At 45.9% G+C, this 12,168-nt stretch overlaps 1 protein-coding gene across 1 annotated transcript in view; it reads right to left on the bottom strand.

Annotated features, from left to right (window-relative positions):
- The window catches only part of LOC147718465 (homeobox protein CDX-4-like), a 377,966-nt gene that overhangs the window by 214,643 nt on the left and 151,155 nt on the right, over window positions 1-12,168 (bottom strand). The window contains exon 2 of the mRNA XM_086918387.1: window positions 3,923-4,068. Within this exon, the coding sequence (XP_086774513.1) occupies window positions 3,923-4,068 (146 nt within the window). The remainder of the gene's footprint in view (window positions 1-3,922; window positions 4,069-12,168) is intronic.

Here is a 12,168-nt window from a genome sequence, read left to right as displayed (position 1 = left end):
ATTCATTCTTTCACCTTCTATCCACCTACTGGCATCCACTATTTCACCTTTAGATTCTGTCATCCATTCATTCTTTCATCCATCATTCAATATTTCCCCATTCTATCCATTTATCTATCTAGCCATCTATCCAATTTGCCATCCATCTATTATGCCATCCTTCTGCCCATCCATAGTCTAAAAACCAACCATCCACTCTGCCACCCATTGATCTATTCACTCTGCTATCCATTCTCTTTGCATCCATCCTCCAATCTGTTATCTTACCATCACCTCTGCCATTCATTGATCAATCGACATCCTTTCTTCAAATTCATTAACTCTTCCATTCATCCACTCAGCCATCCATCAGCCTACTCTGCCATCCATCCATCCATCCTCCTATCCTCTCTTCCATCCATATATCAATCCACTCTTTCATTCACCCGCTCGTCATCCACTCTGCCACTCATTCACCAGCCATCCACTCTGTCACCCATCCATTCATCAACTCTTCTATCTATCCATTCAACCACCCATTCACTCTGCCATTCATCCATCAATCCACCCACTCTGCTATTCAATCACCCATTCATCCACTCTGCCATGCATCAATCCCCTCTGCCATCCATCCATCCATTCTGCCAACCATCCGCTCATCCATTTATCCACTCTGCCATCCATCCTGCCATTTATTCATCAATCCATCCACTCTGCTATCCAATCATGGTTTCAGTCACTTTGCCTTTAATCCATTCACTCTGCCACGCATCCATCCATTTACTTTGCCATCCATCCATACATTCATTCACTTTGCCACCCATCTATTCACCCTGCCATCCATTCATCATCCATCCACTACGACTTCCATTCACAGATCTTTCGCCCACTCATCCATCCCTTTACTCTATCCTCCTTTCAGCTGTCCCTCCGTCTATTCATTCCCTCAACGATTCATCCATTTGTTCTGCCATCCTTTCACTTGCCCATCCACCTATCCATTCATGCACTCACCCATCCCTTTACTTTACTATACTTTCATGTGTCCATCCATCATCATTCACTTCTTTCACCCACTCATTCATCCACATATCCATTCATCCTCCTACTCCCTTTTTTCTCCCTTTTCTTCCAACATTCCTTCTTTCTTTCCCTGTTCTATTTTTCCAGCTATCGGTTTTCGTCTGTGGCTATGGGAGTGCTTCCGGTTTCCACTGAGACACGTTTGGTGTCCTTCTTACTGGTCCACAAAATGTAATTAACTGAATGTTTGCTTATTGCGGCGCTGGGAGTGAGATAACAGAGCACACGAGGACGGAGACGAGAGCAGAGAGGCGGGCGGGGCGGCGAACATAGGAGGATATTTGACTTTTTGGGAGCACTGGATTCAAGCCGGGCATTGGAACACCTGAGAGAATCCGAATGAACAAGTGCAGTCCTGTCCTAACTAAAGCTTACCTAGGAGGACCTCCTTATGTAGGCGGCTTGGAGCGGTGGTGGTCGGTCTTAAACTAAGTGAGACTGGTGTTCTTAATGTAGCTGGACTGTCTGCAGAAAATACCCGGCACTCCAAGAGTGCGTAGTGGTGGCGCGCGAGCGTGCGCCTGCGCATTACTTCTGCATTTCAAAAGCACAGTGCGGGGGCTGGCCCAAATTGCCCAGGGCCTTCAATGGTAGCACTTGTGCGCGCTACAATATTGACGGTCTGGCCCCTGGGACCAGGTGCGCGTGCACTTTGATACACGTGAGGTGTGCAGTGCAGTGTGCTGCTCGACAATGTGCCTAAGTGAATCCTGGGCTGGCCAATAGTATAAAGCAGCTGCCGCCCCCAAAATAGTGCCGCCTGGGGCGGACCGCCCCCCTCGCCCCCCCCTAGCTACGCCAGTGGTACTCTTACTACCTGAGGATCACTTGGAGAATTTTCTGACCCCTTCGATCTACGAAATGCTTCTGGGGACAGAGGCGAAACAATGTCTAAACAGGATCATAGAGCCCAGCTATTACAAAAAAACTAAATTTAAGATATTCGATACAGCCTATTTTATTTGGCGATCTGTCAAAAGGAAATGTTGACTTAATATAAATTTCACGAAATATACATCTTTGCAGAACTGTTCTTTCTTGCCGGTGATATTTCGGGACGGGGTAATGCATAGGTGGAACGATTTAGGCATCCAAAAACTGGGAGATCTATTTATAGAGAAAGATTTTGTTTCATTTGATTATTTGATAAACACCTACCACATACATCGATGTGATTTTTTTAAATACTTTCAGGTACGAAGTTTTTGCCTACAAAAGTTGTCACAGTCCTTAATTTTTCTGGAGAAAATTTAAATTTTAGAAGCGATCCAACATCGACAAAGAATTGGATCTCTGTATCAATTAATTCTGGAAAAAAGGGAAGATGATCTAGATGTGGTAGCGAGTAAATGGCAGAATAAATTAAATATCCCTTGTATAAACATAGAGAGAAGTTTAGCAATCGCTAGGAAGGTCTTAATGAATGGGTCACTAATCAGCCAGCATTATATGTCTGTATTCGGATTGTACTATACACCGGGGAAGATAGCCAAATGGAGTGTAGGGCGTGGGACGAGTTGTAATCGCTGTAATCTTTATGGAGCTGATGCAATTCATATGTTTTTTGAATGTCCGAAATTGATAAGGTTTATTGCTGATGTAGAGCATTTTCTTACAGCCGAATTGTTTATTTCAGTTAAATTAACAGCATCTTTAGTTTTGTTCGGCTATGAAGAAAATGCAACTAACTCAATCTTAGACCCAGTTGCCGGATTTGTGTTTATAAGTATGTCTGTTTTCCGTTTCTGTGTTACGTCAGGCTGGCTTGATGAAGAACCACCAAATATTATTTTATGGTGAAATAAGCTCCTTTCTTTGTATCATCTTGAAACCGCACTGTATAAATTGAAAGCTATAAGAAAGAAGACATATGGCTGTAAGTTATGGTCTCCAGTTACTAACTGGATTGAAAATTGAGAAAGCTTTACCTTTTTTTTTTAACGCCTGTATTTCTGCAGTTTTGATTACTCTGTCTTTTTTTTATTTTTTTATCTTTACTATGGATTTGAACTATACTACCATCTCTTCTGTTGATTTGATGTATATATCTGCTTTTTCTATTTTTTCTGCTGATGCCAAATAAAACAATAACATTTTTTTTAAAAAAAAGTATATCATTGAAATGTGTTGGAGAAGTTTTTTAATGATTTCACTTTCATCTTGGTACTGGTTCTTTTTATCTGAAGGCTTCTCCGTTTATTTCAATTAGTGTTTTTATATATTTGTTTTTCTGTGGGGGATATGTGATCGATCTAAGAGTAAAAAATCCCACTTGCCTCAACTATTGCCATAGAAATTATTAGCTACCGGACAACTTATTTACTCAGCCTGCATGTTTGTGTGTTTATTTAAAGATATGTTTGCTACCATATTAGTCAACTCTTAAAATAAAATCCAAACATGGTTCTGTATCGGTTTTAATTTGGATAATTAATAGGCAATATTGTTACATATGTTAATATAATGCCACGAGTAAAGAGCGTCGGTCACTCATGTGGCTTAGTGTTTGTTTTGAGGCTTTCTGAATTAAAGATTAATGTTTACTCGACCTGCTGCTGTTGCTCCACGGCTGGAGCCGGGCTGCCATGCTTCCTGAAACGAGGCCCTATGCCCATGTCAGCAGTGAGTATATACTCGGCGCCGAAAATCTGCTTTCCCATGGCTTTTTATTGATCTTGCACAATTCTTCGCCCTCTGACCTTCATTCCTACACAGATTGAGCAAATGAGCTCATCCCGTCACCTGGGTGTTACTTCCACTTGGGTTGCAGTAGCACCAAGCTGTCTTCCCGCCTGCTTCCCACGTATGAAGCCTGGGAAGTACCGAGGCACAACCGCTAGTAATGCCCATGTATACCGACCTGTCGGTCCGAGAGCCCCAAACAGGCGGCCAGCTCCGACTTCCTCCTGATGGTGATGTATCTGTTCGAAAGGAACTCCTTCTCGAGCTCCAGCCGCTGGTGATCAGTGTAGACGACGCGGTATTTTTCACTGGTCCTTGTTTTGCCTATTTCAGGAAAAAAATTATATCATTTGTTTTTAAAAATGTGGTGGGCAGGTCACCGCCAGAAACGTATTATTATATGCTTTTAAAACACAATTTTTCTCTTTTTCTGCAGGCAATATTTCCATTTTATGGAAGCAAGCATTCATTGCTGGTCACAAATTACCGACGTATTCATTAATGCATTTTTATATCTCCGTGTAACCAAAACTTTAATTACATAGCTACGTTATGCTCAATTAAACAATGCGCCCCCTGCAAAGATAGCTGGGAAAAAAAGGCAGAAAGAAAAACTGAAATGTGGCAAATAAGAAAAAGATGGCAATCCTCAGAATGAGTGCCGGGTTTGCTGGGATCAGTTGGTGGAGGTAATATTTTGGATATGGTTCAAACAGGGATCGTTTTATTTTTCAGGCTACTCTCGTATTTGCATTGGGGACAGTTTCACCCTTGCTACATCACGGTGTTTCTAGGCCACATCTAAAATGGATTAATGCTATTCATGGCTAGAGGCCCACTTGTTACACTGACCTGTCGGACAACAGGCTGAGTCAAACTACGAAGCATTGCTAAGCAACCTGTAATACAGTATCTTAAAATAAGTGCACTGAGGCAGCAAGAGGGCTATATAAAAAAAGAAGAAACAATAAAATGGCTCACTGGCACCACTAGAAATTGGAAGAGCCAGTCTAGCCCTGCATATAGTAAGAGCGTGACGTTAACAGGAAGAAGAGAGCAGGCCTCTGGGTTTATCTTTCTTTTAATATCCAGACTCTGGCGTGCCGTAGCATTGGCCGAACCACAGTCATAAGTGAAGCATTTGCCTATCTCTTCTCTCAAAAGGCAATAAGTGGCCAGACCTGCTGACTTTGGATGTTGGAAATACATCCAGCAAAACATAAACCCCTCTAATGAGATGCCTCTCAAGGAAGTGATGAAAGGGCGATTTATAATACTTGCATATCAGTGTTTTAAATGGGCAGGGACCGTCCGGTACTGAGTACCTGGACTTCTTCAATTTGAAATGTAGAGTATCTGCACTTTTTAGGAGAAAACAGTTACTCCAGATAGTGAGTATCAATGCTTCTATATTGCCATTTAAAACATTGTTTATATTACTGCTGTACAGAATAAAAGGGTTATAGGCGCTGCCAAGCCTGGTGCTGTCCAGCTAGTTCAACTTGTCCTAAACAGCACGGACACAGTACATCATAACAGCTGGCAGCTGTGCAAAAATTCAGGCAAAGCATGTCTATCGCGCACATCCATGGGGTGGAAGCCACGGTTTGCAGGAATGCCTCAGGCCTTAATGCAAGAAATGAAAATATGCCCCCTCCGCCATGACTGGGCAGTACAAAAACAGCCATGGTAACTGAAACCAGACATCGTATGCTTCTGCACCCCGTGCAACTGTACCTGCTGCACTAATGATTGCTAAGCCCGTGCTGCAGGCAACAGGTGTGTGTCGTCATGGAGGCCTGGACATGGGGCACCTCGGATCCACACACGGGCCTCTCGCCGCCGTCGACGTTCAATCCCGCAGATTTGAATTTGCATGTTGCTGCATTCCAGAGATACAGATAGGTGGTGTGTCATGTCATTTAAATCACTCACTGTAGAGTCATTCATGGTGTGGGGTAAGGGGCGGGCGAAGGGCCGGGGGAGCTGAGAAGGGGTGGAGATTGAGAATGGACATAAAAAAAAATCTACCTCATCAAAAGTTCCCATTAAAATTGTAGACAAATGATCTCTGTGTCCTTCTCTCCAGGCTGCCTGGGGCTCCGTGCTTTTTCTATGCAAATAACAACCTTGTGGTTTCTATCTTATTATTTCCACCGGAGCGGCTGCGACATTACCTGGGAGACGCGTGCGCGAGGCAGACAGGGGGAGCGGAGAGAGAGCGCGCCAAAGAGCGGGTGCGCAGCCAAGTGTGAAAAAATATTGTCAAGAGCGAACGCGGCGAGAACACAGCCGAAAAAAATTGCAGGGATAACGTGTTATTTCAGACCCCCTGCTGCCGCCTGCTCGGACCCCACCACCCACGTACCTTACAATCTTCCTGCCGCGCCCCCACAATGCCTCACAAGGCAGCACTTTGAAAATTCTTTGGCCATCAGGCAGCGCGGCACAATCCATCTGCTTCCCTATGATCATTTGTATGTCATGCCTCTTGGCTTCTGATGGCCAGGCGCAGCCAGGGGGTGGCGCGGGAAAGGAAACGGGAGGGAGGAGAATGGAAGTACGGGAACCAAAACAAGCAGGGAACAGAGGCAATAAATCGTGCACAAGCAGGGAACAGAGGACACCAACATCTTTCTCCGAGGTGATGCAGAAATGCCTCGGAGAAGGGCCTCTGACTGGGGGGCGTTATTCTTTCTCTCCTCTTCCCATTGGGTGGAATGTAAAATTCCAGCCACTGGGAAGAGGAGAGAAAGAACCTAAAAAAACACGCCCCCGAATCCCAAAAAGACGGGGCTTAAACCGACAGACGCCCGTCTTCTCCAATGGCTGGCCTCCGTTTAGGAAGCCAGCCAATGGAGAAGAGGGGCGGGTTCAAGCCCCACTACTGAAAAACATAAAATCTCGGCAGCGAGACGGCGCAAGCGCAGCCTACGCAGGCTGAGACCTAAAAAAGGAAGGGTGCGAGAACGCACCCTTGCCTAACACCTCATTTCACTTCAAAGTGTCTGGTACATGTACCCCCTTTCCCATATCGGACCCGTGCCCTAGCCCCTAAATAAAACTCTAATAAAATAAATCAGGAAAGTATCTATGCCCATTTTCTCTAGAGTAGACCACAACTTGTTGGGATCTACACAATCAAAAGCCGAAGTTAAATCGACGAAGGCCAGATATAAGGGCCCCTTTTTGGCCTTAATGTATTTATTTAATAAAATGTTTAGATTTAGGCCCTGCTCTATGGTACCTAGCTTTTTCCTAAAACCAAATTGTACATCGCTAATTACTGCCCCTGCTTCAACCAATTCTTGCAGCCTATTCAGTAAGACACAACCTAATATTTTTACTGTTGAGTCTAATAAATATATTGGCCGGTAACAGGCCGGATCATTTCTTTCCCCTTTTTAGGTTTCGCTGGGGGGCGGAGCCGTTAGGCTCCTCCTCCAGAGAAATCTATTGAGTACAGTAAGCACTATGGAACACGCCCCCCCGTCCCATTGGCTAGCTCCATAAATGGAGCCTAGCCATTGGACGAGGGGCCTGTCCATCAATGCCGGACCAGACACGGGGGCGGTCCCGAGATTCTTTGGCTTTTGCCGACGTCACGCGACGCCGGGAACGCCCCCGAGTCTGTTCCGGCATTGCCGGCACCTCCCTTGCTGCTCGGGACGGGTCTCCTTATTTGTTCCTAGCTGCCCCTCTCCCGCCTCCCTCGTCCTCTCCCGCCCCCCTCCCGCCGTTCGTGTACTCTCCCGCCTCCCTCGTCCTCTCCCGCCCCCCTCCCGCCCCCCTCCCGCCGTTCGTGTACTCTCCCGCCCCCCTCGTTCTCTCCCACGCTTGTTCCTGGTGCCCGTCTTCTGCTCCGGCCGGCCGTCGTCAGCTCTCTCCTCCCCCTTTCCCGCCCCCTCCCGCTTCTCTCTGATTACGCCCTTAATTACATCGGTCACATCACTTTGAGAGACGTCCCCCCCAGATTTTTCAACGCACTTTAAAGCCCTGCGTAAGCTACATCCCCTCTCAATTCGGCCTCTCCGCCAAGTAGTGTGAATTAACAAGCTTCCTAACTTCATGTCAGTTTATAGGCAAAGGTACAGTCCCTTCCGCTGCCATGGAAACCAGCCGCAGCATTGCCCGTCACGTGACATTACAACGACCGGAGTTCTCGAGCACGGGGCCAGGCTGCTTCTGCGTCTCGGCGCATGCGAGCTGTAAGCTCTTCGCATATCTTTTGCGTAACCGACTAGCTATTGGCGCCATTAGGGTGCGAGGAGCGAGCCCGTGGTGCGGAGACCAGCCGACAAGCAAAGATGTCGCGGTATGGCGGACGCTACCAGGGCGGTACGTAACAATTAGAAGGTTGTCCTGTGGTGGTGTACATGAGAATGTGAAGTGCAGCGCGGTTGACAGTTTCCTACACGCACTAGAAACTCGCCGTTCTGTGTAAAAGTGATCAGCTGTAGGGGTTTGTGCGTTTTTAGCGGGGATAGGAAACACATCACATAACATTTCCTTAGAGAGAGAGGAGCCGGCGCCCGTGCCTGACGGTGGGCGGGGTTGCTGAATCAGGAGAGGGAAGTGAGAGGAAGATGGCGATCTAACTCCTCCTCCGCTGGTGAGCAGACCCTGCGCGAGAAGCCTCGAGCGCACAAAACTTCACCAGCGGCTCCCCTCGCCTCAAAAAGAACAACAAAGCACCGGCGAGGAGCTGCGTGGAGCCGCTAAAAACCCCCCACAGAGAAAGCGGTAGGAGCAGCAGAGCCCGCCTGAGTGCAGCGGCAGCAGTGGGCGTCCCGGGCAAGCTCTTGTAAGATCCTTGCAATTAATCCCGATTTCCGATTGGTAATTGTGTATTTAAATAAATAAATGCAGCCCACGTGCTTTGGGAGAGCGAGCGCGGCGGGAGGAGGGCTTTTTTATGTCCAAACGGGAGATGGTTCATCTGGTTGGGGGGTTTCTCGCTGCTGGTGTTTCATGAAGTGGTTTATGGGAGGAATTGGTTAACAGAGACTAATAAGCGGGTATAGCGAAAATCCCGTGTGTAGTAGAGCTGCGGGCAGGGGTGGTTTGGTGTGTGCAGTGTGTGTTGTCTCTGTGTGGACTTGGATCTCAAAACACAGTAAGGGACACAGTATAGGAGAGCGAGAGAAAAACACTGCCCTGGGAAAAGCTCGGGCTAAGGGTGACCTCCTTTTTTTCACGGCCGATTGCATTGCTTGGTTTGGTCTATTCTTCAGAGTTCCCCCTTCCTCCTCCTCCTTTTCAGAAGTTGGCCTGCAGGGGAAAGGGCTGGATTCAGGGTCTGATTCGCTCCTAGGAGCAGGGAGGAGGAGGGTGTCGCGTTGCTGCTGCTCCAGGCTCTCTGGTGGTGGTGTGTGCGTGTCTGATGAAGGGGCTGCCTGGAAGAGGTGTTTAGGTGTGCTTGACGTATGTATGTTAAATTCATCAGTTACGTCAGAATTATGGAATAAGTGTGGATTGAGCATTTGGAAACACAAGTGGCAGAAATATGGTGACCCTAAGAGGAAGTAGGGGTTACTAGAGCCCTGGGACTTCCTAATTTTTCCTGTTTTTAATCATACTGGCTGCTAGCCAGATTAGTGTTAGGTGTACCAGGCAGGTATTTTTAAAGTTTAACCCTACCCCCACTCAATACCCTATTCCTTTTCCAACAGTGCTCCCATGCATCTCATAGGTTGTAGCACGCCTCGTTCTGCAACGGCCGGGAAGAACTCTCTGATGAAGAATACCACCAAGGCAAGCACTGTCACCCCTTAGACCCGGCCGACATGGCGAGCACTGTCACCCGCAGAGTAGTGAGTGCAGATTAAAGAGTGACTAGGGAGTGCTAGGGAGTGCAGAGTGACTAGGGAGTGCAGAGTGACTAGGGAGTGCAGAGTGACTAGGGAGTGCAGAGTGACTAGGGAGTGCAGAGTGACTAGGGAGTGCAGAGTGACTAGGGAGTGCAGAGTGACTAGGGAGTGCAGAGTGACTAGGGAGTGCGGAGTGACTAGGGAGTGCGGAGTGACTAGGGAGTGCGGAGTGACTAGGGAGCGCAAGGGAGTGCAGAGTGACTAGGGAGTGCAGAGTGCTAGGGAGCGCAAGGGAGTGCAGAGTGACTGCAGAGTGCTAGGGAGTGCAGAGTGACTGCAGAGGCTAATGGCAATGTAAATGACAATGCCATTTATTTATCTGTTTTCAAAACCAACACATAAATATAAATTTTGTCATTTACAATGCCAATAGCTCTAACTTTTCCAAAGGCGAAACCATTGCATTGTAAATGCTTGTTTATATATGGGTACGAGAATAGACTCATACCACGTGGTGATAAAACCAGAAAAACCTAAGGCATTGAATACTTGGGTAAGTAAAGGCCCCCATAGGGCAATATTAGCTTTAAATACGTCAACCAGAACCCCGACCGGCCCAGCGGCCTTCCCACCCGAACTCGGTGGGATTGCTAAATTAACCTCTTCGAGCTGAAAAAATAAAGCATTCCCTGATTCCATGATAGTCAGGCCCTGATCCTCCCTAACGTCTTGATATAATAAATCAAGCACACCCTCTGTATGTATTGACTCTAGCAGTTGTATATTTATTTTATCATATAAGAGTGTAAAATGCTCTACCCATCTGTTCTCGGGGATAGCTAGTTCAATTGCTGAAGCAGTCTTATCATTAAGAAATGGGGCATTTACTGACTTCCAGAAAGCAGTGGGATCTTTAGCAATTGATGCATCATGAAGTGCTGTCCAGGCCTCTACTTCAGATCTTCCTTTCTCACCTTAAGGGCCCGTTTATACGCTCTCCGTGCTGAGCTTATTTTCTCTCTATCTTTAGCTTCATGATGCAAAACGTGTTTTAAATTTCTATATGTCCTGGTACAGTTTGGATCACACCAACCCTTTCTGTTTTGATGATTATTCTTATTCTTAAAGCTAACTGCTGATGCACTTTTAATGTAGTCTGTGATTATGACAAAATTATCAATAATATCCTTCGGCTTTGCCTTTTCCTGCAGACACACCTTAATTGCATCGTTACAGTTAGTTACCACCCCAACGAGAAAATCTGAGGGTATTACCTTCTCCCAACTCAAACTGTAGCCATTTTGTCTAGATAGTGCAATATTTTCTATGATATCATTTGGGCTATTCATTTTGCCCACGGTTTGTCCAAATAGTAATAATCCTACACTCTGAGGAAAATGGTGACTCAGCGCAATGTCATGTTGAGAGAAATCTACCGCAATGGGCCCATGGCAATCAGAAACCAGAATGAAATCTATTATGGAGGCAGAACCTTGCCCATTAAACAAACATAGGACCAAGGGAGACTGGGGGGCAGCTTAAGGTGTTGGCAAAACCTAAATCCAACTCAAATATTATGTCATTTAAACATTCACCATATAATGTATGAGGGAAGTTGGGGAGGAAAAGTTCCCTATCATAAGTAAGACCACAGTTAGCATTGTCCGAATGTTGACACAGGGCAATGTTAAAATCTCCACCCCATAACACAATCATATCTTTTTTCCCCATGTCCCACAATTTATACATATAACCTCGGATATCCTTCAGGACACCTTCTCACATATGACAGGGGATATTTTTGTAATAATTCAGAAGTATTACGGAGCAGGCAGTATTGACCCTCATGCTAATAATTTGATAGAAACTGTCCTCCCCTACCATGTCTATTTTCTCAAATGAGACTAAGTTAGGTATACACGTACATAGGCCCCCCTTGGCTCTGCCATATTTGGACGCTATAGCATCAGTATGGATAGTCCTGAAGCCATTGAGGTGGATTGGTTCAGTGACCCAAGTTTCCTGGAGGCTAAAAACATCAAATTGACGGATAAAATCAAGCCATAGTACATTATTAACTTTTGATTTTAGGCCGGCGATATTCCAAAACATGAAATTACATTTACCCTTCTCATTACGGCCTCTCACAGACATCATACTTTCTGCTGTTCCAGGCCCAGGTATACATTCTCTTGCCGCTGAGTGGGTAATATTAGCCATGGTAGAATTTCCAGGTTCAATACTACTTAATATGTCACCCACCGAGAGATTTACAGTTACTGTATCTTCACGGTTTACGACAGTATCACCCCCCCTTATACCAATATCTGCCATGGAATTCATAGATATGCTATCTAGGCAAACTACATCCCTTGATTCAAGAATTGCCCTCCGAATGACATTATTAGACAAACTTTGTCAATCCACCTCTTCCAGGTAGGTTCTGCAGCATATTAAAACGGTTGGAGGTGGGTATTCTGTAATTTGTACATGGAGGTAACCAAGGTGTGTCTTTACTCTGCGGGGCTGTAATAACTGTATTTCTAAATGTTGCCGTGTATGAACTACATCTTGTTCACAAAACCCTTTCTTGACCTTTCACAAGATTGTCTCC

This window comes from Lissotriton vulgaris, chromosome 4_1 (assembly GCF_964263255.1).
Source record: "Lissotriton vulgaris chromosome 4_1, aLisVul1.2, whole genome shotgun sequence".
NCBI classification, from domain to species: Eukaryota; Metazoa; Chordata; class Amphibia; order Caudata; family Salamandridae; genus Lissotriton; species Lissotriton vulgaris.
The sequence above is the reverse complement of the archived record's forward strand: the minus strand, read 5'-3'. Positions and strand labels throughout refer to the sequence as shown.